This window comes from Kryptolebias marmoratus, linkage group LG13, assembly GCF_001649575.2.
Source record: "Kryptolebias marmoratus isolate JLee-2015 linkage group LG13, ASM164957v2, whole genome shotgun sequence".
NCBI classification, from domain to species: domain Eukaryota; kingdom Metazoa; phylum Chordata; class Actinopteri; order Cyprinodontiformes; family Rivulidae; genus Kryptolebias; species Kryptolebias marmoratus.
Window position 1 is genome coordinate 8899440 of NC_051442.1, and position 24035 is coordinate 8923474.

The window sequence follows — 24035 nt, forward strand, 5'->3', positions numbered from 1 at the left end:
GGACATTGTGTACAATATAAATAAAAACAACGCAATGAGTTTCAGATCTCATAAACTCATATTTTATTCACAATGGAACATAGTAAACACATCCGTTTTAAACTAAGAAATTGTACATTTTTGGGACAAAAAAATGGAACAAAGCAACAAAAGGTTGTAAAAATAATAGATATGAAAAGGAAACAGCTACAGGAGCTTTTTGCAATAAATCCAGTTACCTGTGGACAGTGAGAAGACTGGGTATAAAAAGAGCTTTTTAGAAAAGGCTAAATCTTTTAGATGTAGAGATGAGCAGAGGTTCAACAGTCTGTAAAAAACAGCCTCTAAAAATAGTGGAACAATTTCAGAATAATGTTTCTCAATGGAAAATTGGGAAAACTGAATATCCCATCATCTACAGTTTACACTATCATCAAATAAATTCAAGAATCTGGAGAAATCTCTGAGCTCAAAGGGTCAGTATCAGATGCTGTGATCCTCAGGCCCTCAGGGGCCACTGCATTAAAAACAGGTCTGGTTCTGTTACAGACATCACTGTGTGGGTTCAAGATCACTTCCACAGATTATTGTCTGTAAACACAGCTCACCGCCCATCTATAATGCAGGTTAAAGCTCTATCAGGCAAAGAAGAAGCCAGATGTGAACAACATCCAGGAATACTGCTGTCTCCTCTGGGTCAAAGCTCATGATTCATCATCAGATGAAATAAAATTCATTTGGAAACTATGGACACCATGTCCTCTGTACTAAAGAGGAAAGGGACCATCTAGTGTGTTATCAGCACAGTTCAAAAGCCTGCCTCTCTGATGATATAGGGGTGCATTAGTCCCTATGGCATGGGCAGCTTACACACATGCTTCACAGTGGTAAACTTCACCCTGTTTCAACTTTTAAGATTCATGTTGTTGCCATTTTTTCCCAAAACATTTTAGAATTCTTTAGTTTAATTGTTTGATATGTTTACTGTGTTACATTGTGAATAAAATGTGGGTTTATGAGATTTGCAAATCATTGTGTTTTGTTTTTATTTACATTTTACACAATGTCCCTGTCTTTTTGGAACTGAGGATGTAATTGTAAACTATACCACAAATGTGTTTCTTAGTTTAAATGACAACAGACACAAATTAAGTTAAAAAAAAACAAAAAAAAACCTTTATAGTTTTATTAGGAAGGTCATGAGAAAACACAAAACAGTCCCATTATTTCATGAAATAATAAGTTTAATTTCAAAATTCTTGAAAACTAAACAAAATCTGTACCAAAACCTCCCTTCTTTATTTATAACTTAATATAATAGAACGGTGACAAGTTCTGACATACCTCATAAGCCAAAAAAAAAAAAAAATGATATCATATAATGAATGTTGTGTTCTTATTTGCTTTATCTACAAACTAAAAAAATGATCTACTCAAAGTTTTTATTGATACAACAACAAAAAATTGACAATAATATTAAAATGAAAAGACCTTTGTTTAGGTGTTTGTATCCAGCAATGCAGCAGAGTCATCAAGTACAAATAACATGCTCATAACAGTACAAATACATCTGTGGGCAAAAAGAACACTCCAATTCAGTCAGAGAGAATTGACCGTTTATGTGGGTTTAGCATAAAAATGTATCAGACTCCCCAATAAACAGGTCTGTATGAAATGATGCCTGCATACAAATAACAAGAAATGACTTTTTCCCACCATCAGAACATGCTCAACAGTCAGCAGCGTAGACGAAAAGGTTTAAAATGGATTCATCTGTAGATTTTATTCTCCCAGTAGCTGTAGCATTTGCATATTGCTGCATGTCAAACTGAACTGAACAGAATTGTGACGCCGTAAGTGATAGCTTGTAACATTTGAAACCTCTGTGGAAAGGTAAGAATTATTATCTTACCTGTGGTAGATAGCTCTTTGTTAGAAGTAACAGTTTAATTCTGACCAGATTCAGGAGCAAACGGATGGTCTGAGCAGGGCAGAGACCAAAATCCCTCCAGTTTTCAGACAACTTCAGTCTCCAATTTTATTTTGAAATATTCTGATATTCCTGCAGGCAGTGCTCCAGGCTACAAAGAGTGAACCACATAAATAACTGTAATGTAAAACGGATGGCAGTATAATGTTAATAAAACAGTGTTCTTATCAACTGCTATGATTTATTTTTTAGGTTTGAGCCGTTTTAAAACATCAGTCCAGTGTGGTCGTGACCCCACTCATATTATACGTTAGCTCATTAATCCAATCAGATTTAATCTCTTTTTCCTACAAACTGATGTTGTTTAAAGAGCTATCTACAGCAGGAAAACATTAACCATTCCACAGAACCCCACTTTAAAAGATTTGAACTATAGCATTAAGGACAGTATCTCTAACTGCAATTAAAAGATTTTTTTATGTAACTTTTTATCCCAACTTTCACAAAACTGGCTTACCAAACAGGCTTTGTAAATTGTTGAATTATGAATGACTCCTCAGTCACTGAGAACACTTTGACATTTATTTCTGTAACTTGAGGCTTTCAGCCTCCCACGCAGGAGGAAGACGTCGCTCACTGACCATAACCAGGCAGCGGTTCTTTTCAGACCGTCTCGGTATCGAAAGAGGATCGACAGTTTCACAAGAACGTGTTGAATTTTTAATAAAGTTCACTGAACTGTTATCCGACAAAGTTGCCACCCATTTGGAAGACAAAGCAGATGTAAATTATCACATATGCTGTAAGTAAGGTGTTTGTTAGACAGGCGACTGGCCCCAGTGAGTCGGTAGTGGGGTTGGAGTTTCCACCCTCAAAGCAGATATATTTTATTAACCCTCTGCATTTTAGTAACCACCAGTCATCATATTCAATGTAAGCTAATGGGAGAAAAACTAAACAGAGAGCATGAGACATATATCTGAGGTTCAGAGCTTTGGTGATGGCAGGGTTAATGTATGGTTCTCCGTGAGGTTTGGAAACACAAAGTTGTGACAAACATATAAGTGTGCACTCTGTTAGTGAGAACTAAAGGAGGGGGGGGCATTTAGCCCAGGGGGTTGTAGACAATGGAGTCCTTCCTCAGTGGTGCTGCCTCTTGGATAAGTACCTGCACAAACGGTTTTGGTAAATTGAACTGGGTTTGAGATATTGTCATAGGTCTGATTAAGTGTGTGATTTTAATGCACTTTTTGGTGCTATGCTGCAGCACTGAGACAGCTGCAGCAAGCATTAACGTTTTACACGTGTGCCTACCTCTCCCAGTGTTTGTGGTTGAGTCCGCTGAAGTCCTCGAGCTTGGAGATCTCTTTCAGGTACTGAGCTAGTTTATAGAGCTCTCTGTCCTTCTCTCTGTTCAGGTGGGCCTTCATGAAAGGTCGGATCTAACGCACATTTACACAAGGTAAGTTTCGGCAAAAATACATAGACCGCAGCGACAATCAGAACGAGACGGGGGGCCCCAACTACCTTCAGTCCGTTCTGTGGATTCATGAGGAAGTTCCGGCCAATGTCATCAAACATAATGGTGTTCTTCCTGTTGTAGAATTCTCCATACTTCCCCCAGATCACACCTAACGGCTTCACCTGCAGATGTGCATGTCGTTAAACACAGAAAATCGTTGTCATCACCTCTCACAAACCAAACAAAAACACCAAAAGGGAACATGTTATTCCTGCGGATGTGCCTTTGCATTAACTCGTGATACTGATACCATTATTACAAATTAGGATCTTGTAGAAATTTCCTATTACTCTGCTCTTTATTAAAAATATCTCCACCCTATGCATCCTGTACTTTTGTTTAAACTGTAAAAAGTTAATGAAAACTGCAGTGCAAGTAAGGGCGCAATTTAAAGCTTAACAAAAGAAATAGAAAAAAGTAAAGCCTCCATATAAATGTGTTTTCTTGGTGAATTACACTCACAGCAGTAATTTTAGTTTGAGCAGGAATGAAACATTTTGTGTGGACCCACCTCCACCACCCCTCTTTTCGGGGTGTGTACCGTGATCATGGCTCCACTGTCCAACATGAACGTAATCTTGTAGCTTGGGTTGTCTGTCACTCCTAGCTCCTGCGTGCACACACACACACACACACACACACACACACACAACTGGGTTATATTCTAAACACAGTTACGCCAGAGTTCTGCAAGTTAAATTGTTTAATACTGCCACCTTGTGGCAAAATAATGGTACAGCACTGAAAAATGCAGAAAGATTACAGGTAAAACATGGAAGAAATTAAATTTGCAATTGAACAATATAAATAATTTAAGCAGGGAAAATAATTTCTTGATTGTTTTATGCAAAAAGTTAACTAAAATTTTATTTGGATTTTTTTTCTTGCGTCTTGTATTTCTGTTACTAAATGGTAAAAAGAGGATTGATGAAAGTTGCATAAAACTTATTCTCTCCTGTATGTTGGCATATTAAAAAAAAAGTTTAAAATCTGCTGGTTTAGGCAAACAAAATACAGGCAGGAAAAACAAAAAGCAAAGGGGAAGACTTACTTTCATTTTGGCTTCTATCCATTTCATACTTGTTGCAGCTACAAAAACAAAAAATTATTTTGTAAGAAAGTAAAGAGAATCAAATATTAAACAAAGACTTATATATTTCTTCTCTTTTTCCATTAGCACAAGCTGCAGAAAATAAATAAACAAATATTGGACTCAAGTTCATCACATGATTTTTTTTTTTTTCTGAAAAATGTTTTCCTTTTTGGTTTGTTTCGCCAGGTGATTATTTTCAGGTGGTCATTTTGGCCAGACTATTTAATCAGATAATTGATTACACACCACAATCAAAGCTACCATTTTTTTCTTTCATCTAACATAACTTTTATTTTTTAACCAATGGAAGAGCTGAGAATATACATACACCAGATGACAATATCATAGTCCTCGTAGGCTGATGTCAGAAACTCATGAAGGTATGGTCTCATCAGCTCCTGACCCGTTTCTGCACATGACTTGTGGTCTAAACACACACAGGGTTGAGTCAAAGTGTCCAAGATTAGATAAAGCACTGATAAGATGAAATGTCGGGATGGATTTCAGTTTCGCAAAGCAGTCTGGTAACCATCATAGACAAAAAAACACAGAATCTATAAGGAAAACTACAGCAATGAGATAATGAGCCACAGCAAAACAGGAATGTCTCAGTCAGATTCTTACTTACTGACAACTCACCAAACAGTGTGTAGTCCACATCCAACACCAGGAGCTTTTTGCCTTCTCTGGGAGGGTTCAGCTCCTCCACTTTATATTCTTTTACTCTTCGGGCTATTTTAGCCAGGTTCTCCTCTCTAAACAAAAAAAAGAAGGAGAATTTGATGTGGACATTTTTACATTTTTCTTGTAACGTTTTCTCAAATTATATCAAGACTCTTCGGCCAAATATATATTAAAATTTCTAACCTGTTCTCCACTTCTATAACTTCTTCCTCAATGTCAAAATCATTGACGACGTCATCATTATCTGGGGGAGGGGCTAAAACATCTTCCTTTACAGAACAAAACGGGAGCACAGTTAAAAGGTTTAACAGTCATGGAAGATTATTCAGCTGAGCAACTTCCTGGGTAACTTGCACAATCAAGGTTGAGACCCAGTGTCTCAAAGAATCAGGCTTAATTATTTGTTTCAATATGCTGTAAAACCTCTAATGAACCAGCCGCTCATCCTGTACACAGCTAATCATTGGAGGAATAATAATAACTTCTTCACTGCCGCTGTTCCACTTACCAAGCTTTCCTCTCTGGTACCCATCATCATAATTTTGGTGTTAGGTTTTAGTTTCAGAGAACCCAGCTTCACTTCATCCTCTGCAGGTTTACCTGAAGGCAGGAACAAAACAGACACAAAGAAAACAATAAGACCCAAACAATAAACATACCTTTTCAAAAGTAATATTCAGAAATTGTTGAATTTGTAGATTTTTATTGCCTGCAAAAATGTGCTGATGGGTTTCTAACACATAAAGAATATTCCTGTGTTTTACACAGGATTAATAGAACCTTCTCACCTTTGATCTTCAGTCCGAGAAGCTTCTGCCTTTCTGGCAACACCCCAGTCAAAGTCTTGATGGACTGTTTTAGGTCCATCACTGTGTCCTCCTCAGACAAAGAACTGATGGAGAACTCCTGTCCTCCCCACTTTATGATCACTGATACCGACATGGCTTACTCCAGCTCTTCACGCACATACACGCGGCTGCAGCATAGACTTTTTATTCACACACGATCGAGCCACTATTTCCAGCAACAGTTGCACGACTTAACCTGGAGCCGTCACAAACATGCAAACCCTGCAAGGAGAAGGTAGAGGCAAAGTAAGGGAGTGGGCAGGACTGTATATGGAAAAAAGCTTAGGGCAATAAATACACAGAAAGTCACAACAAAACACCGTATCGCTGCTGTTTATCCGAGTATTTAAAGCTAAAAGCCACTTCGTCAAAACAAACACTTTAACGGTCCTCGATTATTTTTAGGCAGTGGTGGCTAACACTCACTAGCAGCGATGCAAACACGCCGGGTAAACTTGCTAATATTCAGAAACTACAAGCCGTACTTTGGGTGCTCTTACCTGTCAGAACAAACCAACACTCGATGCTGAGCAAATAATTATTAATGTCGTTGAAATGGTAAGTGAATGAATGGAGTTTGAGTTTGAGTTTCATTCATTGAAAAACGCAAACAACGCTTTTCCGGGCGTCCCGAACATTTCCGGAAGTGACGTAGGAAAAGCTTAGTTACCATAGCGACTGTTTCTCAGCGCTGATTAAAATGACTGAGAAACAGGTTTTGTTTACTATTAAAGCGTATATACAATGCACATTTAATAATTTAGCTAAAAACAATCAAATAATTCAACAATAATAAAAGCAGCAAATGCAAAAGCCTGCTTGTTTAGTCTACATTTCGTTGTTTCCTCTAGATGTGATTTAAAAAAAAAAATCCACAGAGCCCTTGAACAGGATGTTAGGTTTTTTTTTAAATGTGGATAAAAAAGAAAAACTCGGTTCTTTTTCAGTGAAAGACAGTGGGGAAATAATTCGACTTATTATTGGTTATAACCAATACCATACCAACTATATTTATAAAGCACTTTAAACACTCACCGGATCAAAGTGCTGCACACATATAATACAATACAAACAAAAACTAACAAAATTGGCAACGTTTTAGGAGTACAGCAGTCTAACTTTGATACAGTTAAACATATTCTGACAAAAGCTAAATGTATGTTTCTTATTATTATTATTATTGACCTCCGTCAAGGAGGTATATGTTTTTGGTAGTTTGTTTGTGCACAAGATTACTCAAAAAGTAATGAACGGATTTCAATTAAATTTTCAGGAAATGTTGAAGCTGTCACAAAGAACAAATGATTAAATTGATAAAACTTCTACAATTTTTATTGACCCTATGGCCTAGGCAGAGGTTTAAGCTCTTGGAGTGCTAGTTATTATTATTATTATTATTATTATTATTATTATTATTATTATTATTATTATTATTATTATTATTATTATTTGTGGTTCTTGAGCTAGTGTTGGTTACTCCTTTTTTGTAATTTAAATATTCCATAATCCTGGTTTTGTGATTTGTCCTCATACATTGTGTATTCTTAGAACGTTTTTTTGTTATAGAGGAAAACTCCATTCTCAGTCATCAAATACCTAACAGCTGCGTTACAAAAAACAGTTCTAAAGTCACAAATCTCACAACAAACAGCGTCTTGTGCGGACATTTGTCCACTTTTTGCATGAAAACTGTGAGCCTGAAAGGTTTAATGGGACAGACCCGAGTGCGCATGCCCAGTACATCCTCCAGCACTCCGGGTAATGGCTGCCAGGGAAGATGAGCGGATGGGTCGCGTCTTCTTGCTGTGAAGCACACCCATCTGGAGGACCGTTATCTCGGGCGGTGCCGAGTTAAAATGGTCAATACACGACCGAACAGGCACCCGGAAACTCCTTCTCAAAGTTGCGAACATCGTCCCTAAGAGGTAAGTTCTCTGTTTTCGAGCTTTTGAATCTTGACTTAGCGCAACAACTACTAGCCGTATCCCGCTTGTTAGTTTCGCTTTAGAGTTACGCTAAACTAGCGAGGATTTCACCGTTTTGCCCCCCACCGTCTAACGGTTTTAGTGCACGAACTTTTACATGAATGGTTGTGGACCAAGGAAATTCGCCTGGATACTCGGTTGATGTTAGTAATTTGGCTAACTGACGGCAATGCTACACGGTTAGCTTAATTGTTGCCACTGCGCCAGCGCCTGCTCGATGCAGCTCATCACCCCCACAAAGCACGTACACTCACTGTCACTTCTGCCTATTTGCATTCCTAACTTGGGCCATTATTTTGTGTTTGCCTTTTGGCTAATCGAGGGCGTTCATTTGCTTTGTCTCTGCTGCATAATACTAAAACATACGCACTAATCTACCTAGCAAAGTGTTGCTTCCTTTTTTTTTTGCAGCGCAGCTTAGAGAGATTTTTTCCCCCTGTCAAGACGGAGGGGTTACTAGAGTTCATGGCACGTACAGGAGTCGATGCAGCACTCACTCGTGCAGATAATTTTCAGTGCAGATTTGCAAAAAAATAAATGCAAACTAAAATGTAGAAACGCGAACTATATTCAGCTTCTGTGTTTAAATCATTATATATCTATTTGTTTTGGTTGACTTGACCAAACATGGTGGTACATAGATGGCATTTTTTTTTAGCATTTGTTGAATCTGCTAAGTTCTGTCATTAAAATAAATAAAATTAAAATTGAGCCAATGCAGTTTCTGTTATTCAAATTGTGACCTCTTTGCTATATCTAGTTAAGTTTAAGGTCTGTTTTGTTTGTTTATTTGATTGTTGTTGTTTTGGCAACTCTCTATAAATAATTTGACCATATCTAAACCCTGTAGAGAATTTTTGATAAAGTATGATAAACACTTTTGCAGTTGAATATTTTATTTTGGATAAATAAGATATGATTAAGCTAAACAACTACTTCATTTTAGCCAAAGTACTGTTACACAGTATCAAATAAACTGTGGCATAGTTTACTGCTAAGTGTTTGTAGTTTGATTTAATGCAACTTGAGAAACATGTTTATTTTTGAAATTGTTAGAAATTAGAATACATGTCATTTGTCAAATTGAGTCACATTACTGAAATAAAATGTACAAAAAATGCACTAGATTCAAGCATAATGAGACAAACTTAGTTGTTTATAAATTCAAATGGATGAACTCTGATTACCTTGATTAGATAAATAATCTGGATGGAATTACACAGAACTGTTGCTATAACTTCTAGGTATGTGTTTTCTGTGATGTTACATGAATGGGATGGGATTTCTCTGCTGGTTTATTTGTGACTTTTTATGAGAATACAGAAACAGTTTCATTGTACGACAGGTTTTAAAACAAAATCAAAACTTTCTTGCAATTAAAATGCATGTCTTTCAAACTGGATCCAGATATTGTCATGAATGAATTTGGACGGATAAACGTGCAGCAGTGGATGGTTGTGTTACGTAACGTGGGATTCTGCAAAGCAATCTCTGGCCACTGAATTCAGTTATGTAAGTTCTTAGGATCCTGTCCCACTGCTGCAGAATAACAACACATAGTGACTTACAGGGAGAGGGTGGGGGGAAAACAATCACAAGATTCTTATAAATTTAAAGAGAATGCAAATGTGTCTTTTAGGTCACAGCTCGATTTTAATGCTGTTGATGTAGGAGAGTTTGGTTTATACTTTAAAAGGGAAATGAAATAAAAATATTTTTCATGTTTTTCTTTTAGTTAAACACTATCATAAAACACACCAGTGGTCCATTTTTAAAAAAAATTTAAAACATTGATGACTTATTTTAGAGTTTTTGTGTGAGAATCCTGAAGGGCTGATTGTGTGGGCGGAGTTACCTCCCTGGTTGATGATGTAGAAAGAGGCGGGGGCCAGCTGTGGCAGACCACTGTAGGACACCGAGGAGGTTACTGTCAGCGTTTATCAGGCAAAATGGAAGCAGAAGAAGAGGCAAGTTTTGTTAATAAGATTACTGGTTTGGAAACACGTCTTGTTTTTGTTTTTTGTCTGGAGTGATGCTGTCAGGAACTCGAGCCCCACATTTCACGGGGGGAACCCCCCAGCTTTACAGTGATGTCACACAGTCTTCAAGGAGTTTCCCCATCCGGACAGCTAGAGACGCTGGGTGTCGGTTGGACAGTGGGAGGCGGTCGGACAGCTAGAAGCATCGGGTGCCGGTCGGACAGAGGGAGGCAGTCAGTGGCAGTCGGACAGAGGGAGGCAGCGGGTTGAGGTCAGACAGCAGGAGGCGACGGGTGCCGGTCGGACAATGGGAGGCAGCAGGTGGAGGTCTCACAGAGGGAGGCGGCTGGTGGTGGTCGGACAACAGGAGGCGGCAGGTGGAGGTCTCACAGAGGGAGGTGGCAGGTGGCTGTCGGACAACGGGAGCCGGAAGGTGGCCTGTGGAGGTCGTACAGCGAGAGGCGGTGGTTCTTCTATTGAAGGTTTGTATCTCAGGTGGTCGTCTTCAAAACATTACCTGCACAGTCGGACACCAGACTTTGGGTTGTAATTTTCACCAGGAGCTAAACTAACCACATCCATCAAATTTTCTTGTCCTTTGGGTTCTTCCTCAAGCTGAAGAATGACACAGCTGTTGTAGTTTTGGGATGGTTTACATAATTGCAACGCACTGAACCATTTCACCTCCTTGTTGAAGTTCCTGTGTTTGGCACTCGATATGTCGCACGTGCTAGTGATCGCGGACAATGCAGAAGAGAGTCTAGTCCAGGGGTGTCCAATCCTGGTCCTCGAGGGCCACTATCCTGCATGTTTTCCTTGTTTCCCTGCTCCAACACACTTGATTCAGTGGTTAAATTACCTCTTCATGTTCTGCAGAAGCCTGTTAATCACCCATTGATTTAAATCAGGTGTGTTGGAGCAGAGAAACAAGTAAAACATGCAGGATAGTGGCCCTGGAGGACCAGGATTGACCACCCCTGTTCTAGTCATTTTTTTATCTTTTATTGTTAGTTTGAAATTAGTTTCAATTTTTTTTAAATGCGAGACCCTGAAAACAAGCACCTTTTATGACTTTCTTTTGATTTGTGTTAGCTTCAAAACACTTAATTTCACTTTTAATCAAGGTCCAAGCAAAAGCAGAATCACCTAACCAAACAAAGACAATATAATTTTGTTGCCTTAAAAAACAGATAATTAGATGAGAAGATTTTAGTCATTTCGGAGGGTTAGATAGGATTAAATCATGACCTAATAACAACCTGAACAGGTTAATTGTTCATACAGCTAGTTGTGATAAATCTCTTTCAGACTCATTTCCTCTTGCTTCCTCGGATTATGAGAACTTGATCAGAGCATATTTCCTAGTTACCCCTTTTGTGTATAGTTGCAAAGTTTAGTTTACAAAAATGGACACACAATACAAAGAGAGCTTCACCGTTTAAGGCCCTGATAAAGATAAGAACAATAAAAACAATGTTCAGTGTCAGTTTTTATGCTTGCAGAGATCCTGTATTTCTGCTTCTCTGCAGCAGCGATAACTTAGTGTTTTGTCTCTTGTAATTCCCCCTGTGGCTCTTTGGTTTTCTGTGACCTTCATTAATCCTGCTCTTTTCTTGGGTCTTGGCTTTCATCTTTTTATTACTATTTCTTGTTTTTATCTTTTGTAATAAATTTCTGATCTTTTTTTTTCCTCCACAGAGAACCCACTTTCAACATCCCGTCTTAGTGGTCAGTTCTGCCTGCTGATCAGAGGCTAACCTGAGGCCATGGCAGTGAAGGACCGTGTAGAGGCGGTGCTCAACGTGGGGCTTCGTGTTCCCAGCATCATGCTGCTGGATGTCCTGTACCGCTGGGACGTAAGCTCTTTCTTCCAGAAGATCCAGCGTTCCAGCCTTTCCAACAATCCTCTGTTTCAGTACAAATATCTGGCACTCTACTTACACTACGTAGGTCAGTGTTGGTTTAACGCAGACACACACACACACACAGTTTTCCAGTATAATACCCCGTTTTTCCTCTTTCGCAATTGGTAGAAAGACACAGATGTCAATTATTTTGCCTCTTTTTGCACCAAATTTTATGCATTAAAAACATCATGTATCAATAAAGCGCTGCAAGTTATTCTCTTTTAGCAATGTCCGTACTCATCACTGAAGTGGTGATGTTTAATTGTCTGTCATATTGTTTTAGGTTGTAGAGTTGCTCTCTGTAGCTTTTCCCCAGCTACTGAAGTTGGTCTTTTTACTGAGGACCAGTTGAGTGGTGCTACTGTGACACAAGTTCTTTAGGGCTTAGGCCAGAGTCTTAGAGGGCTAAACAAAATAACAAGCAAAACAACTAGCTCTGTGGTTGCTTTGAGGGAAAGACCTTCTGAAAGTATGATGTTTGTCTGATCTCACTTATGATTGAGGTTTTGTCAGTTTCACTTGCACTCTTCTTCCACCTGCTTGTCAATGTTTTCTTGGGAAGAAGTGCATAATTCTCAGGTTTTTGTAACAATGGGAATTCCATTATTGGATCAGCACAGTTTTTCTTTTCTTTTTGTTAAACTTCACTGAAATTTAGAGGTGACTTGTACGCTGAGTATCAAATTAGGTTGCAGTACCATACTCTTTGTCGGGGAAGGGAAACGCCTTCAACTACAGAACAGAAAGTCTGGTTGCTTTGTTTTCTAAAACTTTCTGGACGTACTCTTCATAATGAAGTGAAATGGAAAAGTTTCCACCAGTGAACCATAGCTTAAAAAACAGTCTTCCCAGTTGTTTATGTAGAATGAATCGGGACTGATTGGATGTCAGCTTTGGCTTAAAGCATGATTACATTTTCACGTATGTTGCTTGATGCAAGCCTGACTGTGAGGACATAAAACAAAGCCAGTGCAGCTTGAGATTTATGCAACTGTCAAGTCACGTCATACAGTAAAATTTTATTGCCAAAGTTTTATTCAACCTAGTGGGGAAAAGAACAATAAACGCAGAGTTAATGTTTCTTTGCCTCTGCTTTATGTAGCAGTGTTTAATCAAAGTTCGCTTCACTTGGTTATTGAGCTAATAGGCTTGGTATGTGCTGATGAGCACTGTGGCTGGACTGCTGGAAGAGAGAGGAAACAAAGAAGTATAACCAGAGTAACTGTTGTGCAGTGAGGAGTTTGTGAACAAGGTTTTAAGTTTGTAGACTGCTATATAATAAGGCTGTTTGTTTTAGAAACTGCTATGATTTTTTTTACATTGATACGAACCGGTCACTCTTTCAATAAATCTAAATAAAGACCAACTACGCATCTCGTATCGTTAACAAATATTACCATTCGGTTACATAAGACGTGTCTCACACATCCATTTTGAACATATTAGTTTCTGATCAACATAAGAGGAAGATCTTCAAACAAGAAGTAGCAGTGATGCTTTTAAAGTGCATGTTGTTTGTTTCTCAATTTTATACGTGACTTCCTGTCAGGCTACATCCTGAGCTTGGTGCTTCTGACTCTGCCTCGTCAGCACCTGGTTAAACTCTACTTGTATGTTCTCACGGCCCTGCTGCTGTTTGCTGGTCATCAAGTCTCAAGGTACAAACACAGTTTTATATTCCCTTGGTTATATAAAAGCATAGCTAATGCCACTGTTAAAATCCCTAAAGTTTTTAGATATGTACACACTGAGCCCTACAGTATTGTGTGTTTTCTACCAGATATACACCAGATACTCAGATTAAATCATTAATTTGTGTAAGTTTTGCCTGTTGTGGCTAATGTAAAAAAAGACCTAGACATTTTTGGGATTGTTTTACTGTGTATTGGTGTTGTGTAAGAGTTTACAGTATAATTGCTTCTGTATTCAGCTTCATGACCTCTTTTCTTTTTTTTCTCAGGGATTATGTTCGCAGTGAACTGGATTCAGGCTATGAAGGACCTGTTTACCTGGAGCCTCTCTCTATGAACAGATTCACCACTGCACTCATAGGTATAAAGTAACACGTGAATGTATGGGGTCATGTATACGCAACGTGTGCAGTGTGTACACACAGGGCCACAGGCAGGATGATACTCGAGATGCTCTAGTTGTTTCTTCCTTCTTTAATAGTTTGAGCTCTCTTTTTCTTGGTTGTTGCTTTTGGAAAATATTTAGTATGGGAAAATAAGTTCCATTGATATATTTCTTTTCCACCACTTGCAGTACTGTAATGGATTAAAGCTCAAATTCAGGCTGAGTGACCTGAAGAGACCCCTAAACGCTTACAGACTTTCTGTTGGGATGACAGTCTAAAAAAAGATCATTCACTTCTTTAAATATTTATTATATGAATCAGAATCTTGTAATTTGTTGGTTGTTGTTGTTAAAATGGTCTTTACAACACTATAATTACCCATAACTATACTATATGAACTGGTCACTGTGAATAAATCTGACTCGAGACCAAACAACACATTTTGTATCGTTAAAATGGGATGGTTTAAAAGCAAAATGTTGCAGTGTTTTTTCTTTATAGGACCTGGTTTCAGCTTACTAGAGAAGAGGGATGGAGTCTCCTGTGTTATAAATAGTTCATACAAAATGCTGATTCCTCAGCACAGAGAAAGTCTGATAAAGCAAAAATAGCAGTGATACGAAAGCAAAATTGTTGTTTCAGAGAAAGATGAGAAATAAATAAACTCCTTTTCCCATTTGAACGTCTTCTGTGGGGGACCTATTATCACCAATTTGAGATGTATTGATACTTTAATGAATGATCTGCAGACGGTGAATCTGAAAAAACGTTTACAATTTACAGTTCATATCCATGTCTTTGTTTGTTTGTGCCTCAGGTCAGCTGGTGGTGTGCACGCTGTGCTCCTGTGTGATGCAGACCAAACGCATTTGGCTTTTCTCGGCTCATTTTCTCCCCCTGGTGGCTCGACTTTGTCTGGTCCCACTGGAGACCATTGTCTTCATCAATCGGTTCTCCATGATCTTCACAGGCCTGGAGGTCATTTACTTCCTGGCTACAAACCTACTGGTACCATATAACCTGGCTAAGACTGCCTACAGGGAGCTGGCTCAGGTAATCAGTTCCTAATGTTGCTCAAGTTTTCTTTTTTTATTGCAGGTTTTCAGTGTGTTGTTCTGAAATATTTCCTTATTTGTAATTTTAATATTGTTCTGGGTTTGACCTTTTTACAGCCACCTCTCCTCTCCTCTTCTATTTCTGTGCCTCTCTTTCCCTGCAGGTGGTAGAAGTGTACGGCCTGCTTGCTTTAGGCATGTCTCTGTGGAACCAGCTGGTTCTTCCAGTTCTCTTCATGTGTTTCTGGCTCGTGCTCTTTGCTCTGCAAATCTACACCTACTTCAGCACCAGAGACCAGCCTACCTCAAGGGAGAGGCTCCTTTTCCTCTTTCTTACAAGGTGAGACCATGACACTGTGGTTCAGACTGTGAGGAACATCCTCGTAAGTCTATGAGCCTTGCTCTTTGTAAATTTGTGACCAACAATTGTTGTGACTGGATTATAGACCTGATTGTTGAATGGATTGATCAACCAACAGTTGTTGCCATACAACTAAAGCTGTTGAAATGCAGATGATGGGATGCTGCTTGAACTTACTGCAACATTATGTAAAGAAAGTTTTATTCAAGCAGTATAGGAGTGGTACAGGTGGATTCCCATAATTCTCACAGTGACTTAACCTCCTCTTCTCTCCTCCATTCATGTTCCCAGTATTGCAGAATGTTGTAGTACACCGTACTCTTTGCTGGGGTTGGTTTTCACCGTCTCTTTCATCGCGCTGGGAGTTCTCACTCTGTGCAAGTTCTACCTGCAGGGCTACAGAGCCTTTATGAATGACAACACCATGCACAGGTTGGTCAGTGTGTGTTTGTTAAAGGTCTCTGTTGGAGTGTGTTCAATATTTTAATGGCTTTTTTGTTTGTGTTTTAACATCTCTACAGAGGGATGACAGAAGGCATCACCCTGCTTATCCTCGCTGTGCAAACGGGTCTGATCGAGCTGCAGGTCATCCACCGAGCCTTCCTCCTTTCCATCATCCTCTTCATTGTCGTTGCTTCCATTCTGCAGTCCATGCTGGAGATCGCTGACCCTATAGTCCTGGCCCTGGGAGCCTCCAGAGACAAGTAGGTCAAATCATCCACACACACTTGGTAATTTGTTTTAAAAATTACTTTGTGTCTCTTCTTCCTGAGTCCATAATTATAAATTAAGAGCTTCAGCTGCATTTTAAGAGCTAGAACTCTTTGTCAAACTCCTAAAACACACAAAGCACACAAAGAACAACTTCAACACTAGATAACAATAAATGGCGAGCCATTGTCCTGGAAACAGGATTTCTTTACTTGTCTGAATGACTTTTAGCAAAGTGTTGATGTTGACACAGATGACCCTGATTGCCTTTTATTTTTCTCACTCGTAGGAGTTTATGGAAGCACTTCCGAGCCGTGTCCCTTTGCCTCTTCCTGCTGATCTTTCCAGCCTACATGTCTTATATGATCTGTCAGTTCTTCCACATGGACTTCTGGCTTCTCATCATCATCTCATCATCAATCCTGACCTCACTGCAGGTAATGCAGAGAGTAGACTAATGGATCCATGCTCTCAAAGCCTCCACTCAGCTGTGTACTCTGTACATTTAGTGCTTTATATTTATAGTGTATACTCTTAGACTGATGAGCACATCTTGATAAATTCTCTGAAGGCTGTGCATCAAAACAATTTGCATCCTCAGCCACAGCTGCCCCCACTCATATCTGCATTTTATTTATGTTTTAGTGGCAATCTTAAACCAAAGTAGTTTTTTGGATAACAAAAAAAGTGAAAACTTGTAAAACAGAGACTTTTTTTTTTTACATATTTTATACAACATGCTAAACTTTGCAACATTCTTGAACAGCATCCTTTGTGGACCATTTATAAATAAAAACATAAATCCGTATTCTTCACTGTCTCTGTCTCCTCTAGGTGCTTGGTACTCTCCTTATCTATGTCCTCTTCATGGTGGAGGAGTTTCGTAAAGCTCCGGTTGAGAACATGGATGAAGTTATCTACTGTGTAAACGGGACCTACAGATTGCTGGAGTTTCTGGTACATGTCACATACACATACTCAGTTTACAGAAACAACACAATATGATCACATCAGTGTCTCTATTTCACTCCTGATGTGGTCTTACTTTTGCAGGTTGCGGTGTGTGTGGTTTGTTATGGCATATCAGAGACTGTATTTGGGGAGTGGAGCGTCATGGGAAGCACCATCATCCTGGTCCACTCCTACTATAACGTCTGGCTCAGAGCCCAGCTGGGCTGGCAGAGCTTCCTGCTAAGGAGAGACGCTGTAAACAAGATCAAAAGCCTCCCAACTGCAAGTAACGCACAGCTGGAGCAGTACAATGACATCTGTGCTATCTGCTTCCAGGTATGCAAAGTCCTGTGTGTTATAATAAGGCTACGTGACCAAAAACTCATAGAAACTCATGTTTAATTTGATTCTTTGCAGGACATGAACAGTGCTGTGATCACTCCGTGCAGTCACTTCTTCCATGCTGGCTGTCTAAAAAAATGGCTGTATGTCCAGGAAACTTGTCCTCTTTGCCATGCTCAACTCAAGAGCCAATCACCATCCAGCAGTGTCTCAAACCAAGATGTCCCTGAAGCCAATCAGAACCCTGCAGGACAGGAAGGCCCCACGGCAGACAACAAGGACAAGGATGGAACTCTTACAGATGATGTGAAAGAGGAGGGGTCGGTAGAGCAGCAGGAAGATAACGTACCTGCTTCATCAGCTGGAGAACCCAACTCTTCCTCCAGCACCCACTCTTCTTCCCTTCAAGGTGTCAGGCCCCCATCATCATCATCTTCTTCACCTGTGTTGCAAACAGATGATCCCTCTTCAGCCTCCCCCTCCACTTCTGACACGTCCGATACTCCATCTTGCCCCCACATGGCTGCAGCTTCCATGTTTCACCATTTCTCCCAGGCGCAGACGCCTGCTGAGCCTGAGCCTGCCCCACATTCAGACCCAGCAGACATCCAGGGTTCCTCCACTGATCCACCATCGCACCCTCACCAGCAAAGCTGCTTCTGAGAAGAACTCTCCTCCGCGCAGCCTCTGAGCTCCATAGCAACATGCACAACACACATGCATGCTCTTACAAACCCTTAATCTAACCCTCTGCTTAGATTTCACCTGTCCTGCTTTCGGTTCTTTTAATGTGTAAAACCCTACTCCTTCATATCCCTTCTGAGAGGAAAACAAAAACAATCTCTTACTGCTTGACAGAAGAAAAAACAACAATGGTTACAGTTTCAACAGACTTTGGTACCTTTTAGACTGTTGTCACGAAGGCGATATCTAAATGTGTCCCATTTAACTCATCCTAGCAGTGACTTATCATAGGCACAACTTTTTTCATACGTTAGTTTTGTATCTTCTTTTGTTTCCGATTCAACACAGCAAGGGAGACAGTGGTTTCATCTCAGAAATAATTTGTGGTTTTCTATCATATCCATAAAATGTGAAATCTTAGAAATACATCATCACCGAGTTTTCAGGTTTACTGCATTTGATTTTTACCCTTTTAGTAGCATTTCCTCCCCCCTCTGGTAAAAAAAAATGCTAGTTTGTCCTTCCTGCATTTCTTTGTGCAGCTTTCTTTTTTTCTTTGCTGTACATTTTGTGCCATGACATAAATGGATTAGATGTCGAGACCACTAGGATAGACAATGGAAGACTCATGGTCGCATCTAAACTGTGACAGTCTTAACATTTCAAAAAAAAAAAAAAAAGAGTTGTAGTTCTTCAGTTTGACAAATATTTTTGGTGTTGAACTGCTGGATTATAGTACTTCTGTGTATTTGTGAATACTAAGCATACTGAATGTTGTTTTTTGAGGCCATCTCGTGACCCGAAACCCGACTGTGACCTCATCAGTGGGCTCGCAGAGAACGACTCATTTTTGTACGCCGAGATTTTTTGCTGTCAGCACTGCTTCAGTATTTGAATCAAACTTGTTTGGCTGGTCCCAGCAAAAGCAAATATTATTCTTCACCGCCAAAGTTTTATATCGCTGTTACGGAAATGTTATTAAGGTAAATCTGACGCCGCTTTGTTGGACACCACGCAGTGCAGGTGGACAATAAGGAAGGGGGGGTTAATGGCTGCATGTTTCGAGCCTTCGGCAGTGGCAGAATGGGGTGTAAATAACTTCATCAAACTTTGTTTCACGTAACCATCAGGACTCATCCTTAGAGTTAAAACTGTTCATCACAGGAGCCAAAAAAGTTGATGTATTCAAATCATAAACCATCTTTATTCTCCTGCAGCTTGAACAGTTCACTCCATGAGATGTTTCTACCAGCAAATTAAGTCATTTCCCCCCCTTTTTTTAGCCCTTAAATATGTTTACACAGTCACTCATACAAGTTGTGTGCTTTTCAGGAAATGCACTGTGGTGGATAAATATGTTGAAGTGTTTAATTGAAAGACTAAAATCTAGGAATGCTGAATTCTAAGTAGTGCTTGCATCCTTCCCACAGAATGTTTTTGTCCTCAGTGTTCTTTAACCTTGCTACCAATGGATCCCCCCGTTTTCTTATTGTTTTTTTGTTGTACTTGCACTAACGTCATTTTTACTAGCAATGCTCCAAAGGTGTTCTGTGGCTGTCGGCAACCAAATACCCTCTGTTTGTGTATGAGGAAGCAGCCCGATCTGTTTGTGTGTAATGTATATAAATGTTTCTCTGTATGACTTTATATATATATATATATATATATATATATATATATATATATATTCATTCAACAGGAGGAGTGTTGATATGTTTATATGATCAGGGTTTGATTTCTTCCGAGCTTTCTGACTGAGAAGTTGCGGGGAAAGCAAACGCTCTGACCTGAGATCAGTCAGTGTTACTGCTCTCCGGTCCGTATGACGTGTCTTTAAGCTGGTGTGATCACTCCGGTGCCCTCTACTGTTAGGAGTGGGATCAGCTTGCCACTGATGGACTGGAGCTGAGCGAAAACCCTCACCAGTATTATTATTTACTACCATTTTTCTGAATTGTTATGTTTTTTGGAAAGCAGAGGCTGCAGGGCTGAAAATGAATACATGTTCGGTGTATGATCAAACCTGTCCAATACTGTTTAAGTTTTTGTTTTTTTAAGGAATCAAATGTAGAGTTCGATGTATTTTGCACATCTTTCTCTGAAAGTTGACTGTTTATGACTTTTTTTTCTTATTATTATTATTATTATTATTGTCAGCTCCATTTCCTTTTGATTGTGGTTTCGAACGAAGGACCTGAAATGTGTTCGGAGATTTGAACAGCGTTTAAACAGCTGTGTTCATTTATTCCTGAGCTGTTTTAACTGTTATGCAGAGAGATCACCTGCAAGGCAAAGTGTGTGAAGGTGAAATTTGTCATAGGCAGCTGTACGTGGATCTGCATTACAGTATTAAATGATAAATAACTGGCACAGATGCTTGTCAGCTGTTGATTCTGTGTGAATTTAAAAGGAGTTGCACCTCTTTCAGCCTCAACATTTTTCCCTGCTGTTTCAGACAGATACATGTCATTTTTAAGTTAAATTTGGCCCAAACTTTATATAAATCATTCATCTGATAGCTGTTAAGCTGCTGAACATTGAAACAGTTGCATTTCAGTGGATTATTTATAATATATTTGATAATTCAGCTTCAGAATTAACTTCTAAAATCCTAAGACTGAATATAATCAGTGGCTATTCAGGCTACTTAGCTCCACTAAAGTGCCAACAAAAGCATAAAGTTTCACTTCTCTTCCTCCTATTGAGCAACAATAATTGGTCATTTTAGCTCCTCATGTGTGGGAGCTTTAGTGTTAAACAAATACATTATGGCATTCTGCTTTATTAATAACACCGTAGGTTTTTTGTAAATTTAAAAGCTTTTCCAACATGAGTGACCGTAAGAAGAAAAAAAAATCCTTTAGGCCTCAAGCTGTTAACTTTCTTAAGCTTGTTTAAAATTAAAGTGGTTCAAAATCTCCATTTTGCATTTCTTATGTGAAAGATATCATTTGAATTTAAACCCAAAACATTTAATCTACAGCTGCCACAAGCGCAGAGTTTACAGATTTACTGTAGTCACTGAATGCATCTTCCACGCAGCTGCCCAGTGAGGTTTCCTCTAACAGAGATGATTTTCAGGGTTGCTCTCCCTAATCCTCTCCACAGTTTTTTTATTTATTTTATTTTTTATTTTTTGGTTAGTATCTAAACACGCAGCTTTAGAACCTGCTCTGTGAAACCGGACTCTGAATGCCAGTTGTGTTGAATCAAAGCGTCCCACAGTGGTTTTGGACTGGATGCCTGGCATTAACTTGGTTATTTTATAAAACTGAATGTCAAATAAAATGAAACCTCCACTCTGGGAAGTCTCTCCTCTCTCTCTAATGATTGGATCACAGCGTGTTTAAAGTGTGTAGTTCAGCCCACAGGATGGGTCCGAAAACCTGCCAACCAAAGGCAAAGGCGGAGGATCATGTTTTTGCCCGTTTGTGTGACGTAATCATTGGATGTACATCTATAACTGATTAACTTTTGAAGCCAACACCATTCAAGATGACCGCCACAGCCAACCGATCTTCAGATATTGACCTCAAATCTGATGGGGCAGTAGTTGAGACTGATCCACAGCTCATATTCTGAGCACCAAGAAATTAGGCAATATTTTGCTGTTAAATTTTGCTATTAACTATTTGGAGCCAACTTGGTCTGTCTGTTAGGAAAATATCTCTTGAACCACTGGACGGATTTTAATCAAACGTGCAAGAAGTAATCATTGGATGCACATCAATAAGTGATTAAGATTTAGAGTCAACCTAATTTAAGATGGCCTCCAATGCCAGCTGTACTTAAAAAAGGCTATAATTCAGTCAGTTTTACAGATATTCAGCTAAAATCTGGTTTGGTTGTAGCCTAGAATCATTCATTCACAACACATAATCCAAGCACACAATCTTTGCTTAAAACTAGCATTAACTGTGGTAGTCAACCCTGTTTGTCTGTCAGCAAAATATCTTGTGAAATACTGGAAGGGTTTCAATAAAACGTTTGTAAAGTAATAACTGGATGCACATGTGCAACTAATCAAATTTTGAAGTTAGTACAGTTTAACATGGCCACCACAGCCATTAAACATTACCAAACACAGAAATTACTATAATATTACAGATTTGGAGCTCAAACTCGATGTGGTAGTAGCTGAGAGTCATTCATAAATACTTTGAGTGTGACGTGTTGGGGGAGTCGCATGAGACTCTGCAAAACTTGCTGCAGCGCTGTCACCAACATGCAATCACGCAGTTCAGCCGCACGGTGGTGGTGTTGCGCAATTTTTCAAACAATCCGCATCTCTGAGCGCAGAAACATTCCGCTCCCTGCAGGACCTGTTCACATCAGCAAATTCTTTTAGTTTTAATAGAATGTTGTTGTTGTTTTCATTAAACTGCCTCTATGTGCGCATGCGTGTTTTAAACAACGAGTCTAAATTTTAAGTTTGTTTTTTAGAAGCTGTCATTTATAGGGGTTTAATATCGCGTTATAAACTGCTCTGTGATCAGTTTTAACCTGTGATGTTCTGCTTAACTAAAAAAAAGTAGTCTCGTGTCTTTTTATACTTTATAAATCTAAAGTTTTGTCTAAAACTAATAAATGTTTTTAGGATGATGGAAAAAAAAAACATTTTAAAGAACTAAAAGACGTAAAGGCAGGTGCAAACTGACCAATAACTTTGCACCTTCAATTTTTAATTATATTCGTTTTTATGGCGCAATTAAGCTGCGCGTGATCCAACCATTAGGGACTAACCATTTATTTATTTATTATTTTTATAAAGACTATCTCATCTTGAAAGAAAAGCACTTTTCTTGCTGTAAATTCATCTCAGCCTGCGTCTCCTGACATGGAGCACAGAAAGACTCTTATTCTTCTTAATCAAGGTCAAGAGCGTTTCCCGGCAGCCTTTTGGGAATAAAAGCCTGGAACTGCGCCAGATCCCGACCTGTCAATCATTCTCACAGGCAGCTAAATGATAATACGAGACTTGTTGACCTTTTTGCACCTCAACAGATCAATGCACGCTGTTGGTTTTAACATACTTCGCAGCATCATCTGTTATTATTATTGTTTGGATTTAGGTTTGGGCCCCCAACTCTCTCTCTCCCTGCGGTGTGATAAATAGTTTCAAATAACAGATGGTGCCAGAGGGAGAGACAAAGCAGGGATATCTGGTTGCAATTATCCTCAATTATGTTCATTGTTATTTTGAGCTAATTATTGTTATTGTCACTTTTGTTTGTGCGTCTCGCGGCGCTAAAAGTGGGCCCTCTGTGTGTATGTGTGTGCGTGCGTGTGTGTGTACATGGAGGACAATGGGGAGCAGGAATAATGGCTTTTATATAAATGATCATGACCGAGCCGGCTGGTGGGGACTAAAACTTGGAGCTGCGGTGTGACAGAGAGGCACTTAGAGAGGAATTTGGACTGGACGAGATTCAATATTGTCGCTTTTTACGGGGAGATTTGGTTTGAATTCGTTTTGTTTTGGTTGATGACAAAATGTTTATTTTTTCTTTTTTTTTTTTGGTGTTGTTCCTTTGTTTCATTATTTCCAGGAAGCTCTTCTCCAAGTGTTAGTCAAAACCCAGAGCTCTAACTGTAAACTGTAGCCGACTTTGCGCCCAAATGAGCAGAGAAATCTTTTCGAAGTTTGGGGGGTTTTTTTAGGGCTTTTGCGCGCGAAAGAGCTCGAGATGGAAAACTCTTCTTGGACATTGTTTCCTTAAATGAGCCAGGACTGAGCAGAGACCCGGACCGGGACAGAGGAGCTCCATGAGGCAGAGCTGATCCACTCTCCTCTTTGTTTGGGGGCGTCTTCTCGCTTTTACGTCTCCTCCGGTCCCCTCCCCTCCTTTCCCCCTTCTAATTCCACTCCCACCCGTCTCTCTCTCTCTCTCTCTCTCTCTCTCTCTCTCTCTCTCTCTCTCTCTCTC

General features: G+C 39.4%; 2 protein-coding genes across 3 annotated transcripts; one reads left to right on the forward strand and one right to left on the reverse strand.

The window, feature by feature from the left end:
• Positions 1-1406: 1406 nt before the first annotated feature.
• ublcp1 (ubiquitin-like domain containing CTD phosphatase 1) lies at positions 1407-6711 on the reverse strand. Its single transcript, XM_017421372.3, has 11 exons — positions 6557-6711; positions 5997-6278; positions 5717-5808; positions 5392-5477; positions 5164-5279; positions 4853-4951; positions 4483-4520; positions 3943-4041; positions 3437-3553; positions 3224-3351; positions 1407-3077 (listed from the first exon to the last, which is right to left on the reverse strand). Exons 2-11 carry the CDS (start codon positions 6148-6150, stop codon positions 3050-3052), a joined length of 957 nt encoding a protein of 318 aa, XP_017276861.1. The 5' UTR covers positions 6151-6278; positions 6557-6711; the 3' UTR covers positions 1407-3049.
• A 1098-nt stretch (positions 6712-7809) lies between these two features.
• LOC108238968 (RING finger protein 145) lies at positions 7810-19378 on the forward strand. Of its 2 annotated transcripts, none has more exons than XM_017421370.3 (12): positions 7810-7981; positions 11719-11970; positions 13477-13585; positions 13888-13979; positions 14822-15057; positions 15224-15399; positions 15712-15852; positions 15942-16124; positions 16421-16568; positions 16966-17088; positions 17185-17418; positions 17500-19378. In XM_017421370.3, the coding sequence occupies exons 2-12, from the start codon at positions 11787-11789 to the stop codon at positions 18085-18087; spliced, it is 2214 nt and encodes a 737-aa protein (XP_017276859.1). In that variant the 5' UTR covers positions 7810-7981; positions 11719-11786; the 3' UTR covers positions 18088-19378. The 2 variants fall into 2 exon arrangements, with proteins under 2 accessions (XP_017276859.1, XP_017276860.1); XM_017421371.3 differs by lacking the exon at positions 7810-7981 and adding an exon at positions 7988-10502.
• The last annotated feature ends 4657 nt before the right edge of the window (positions 19379-24035 follow it).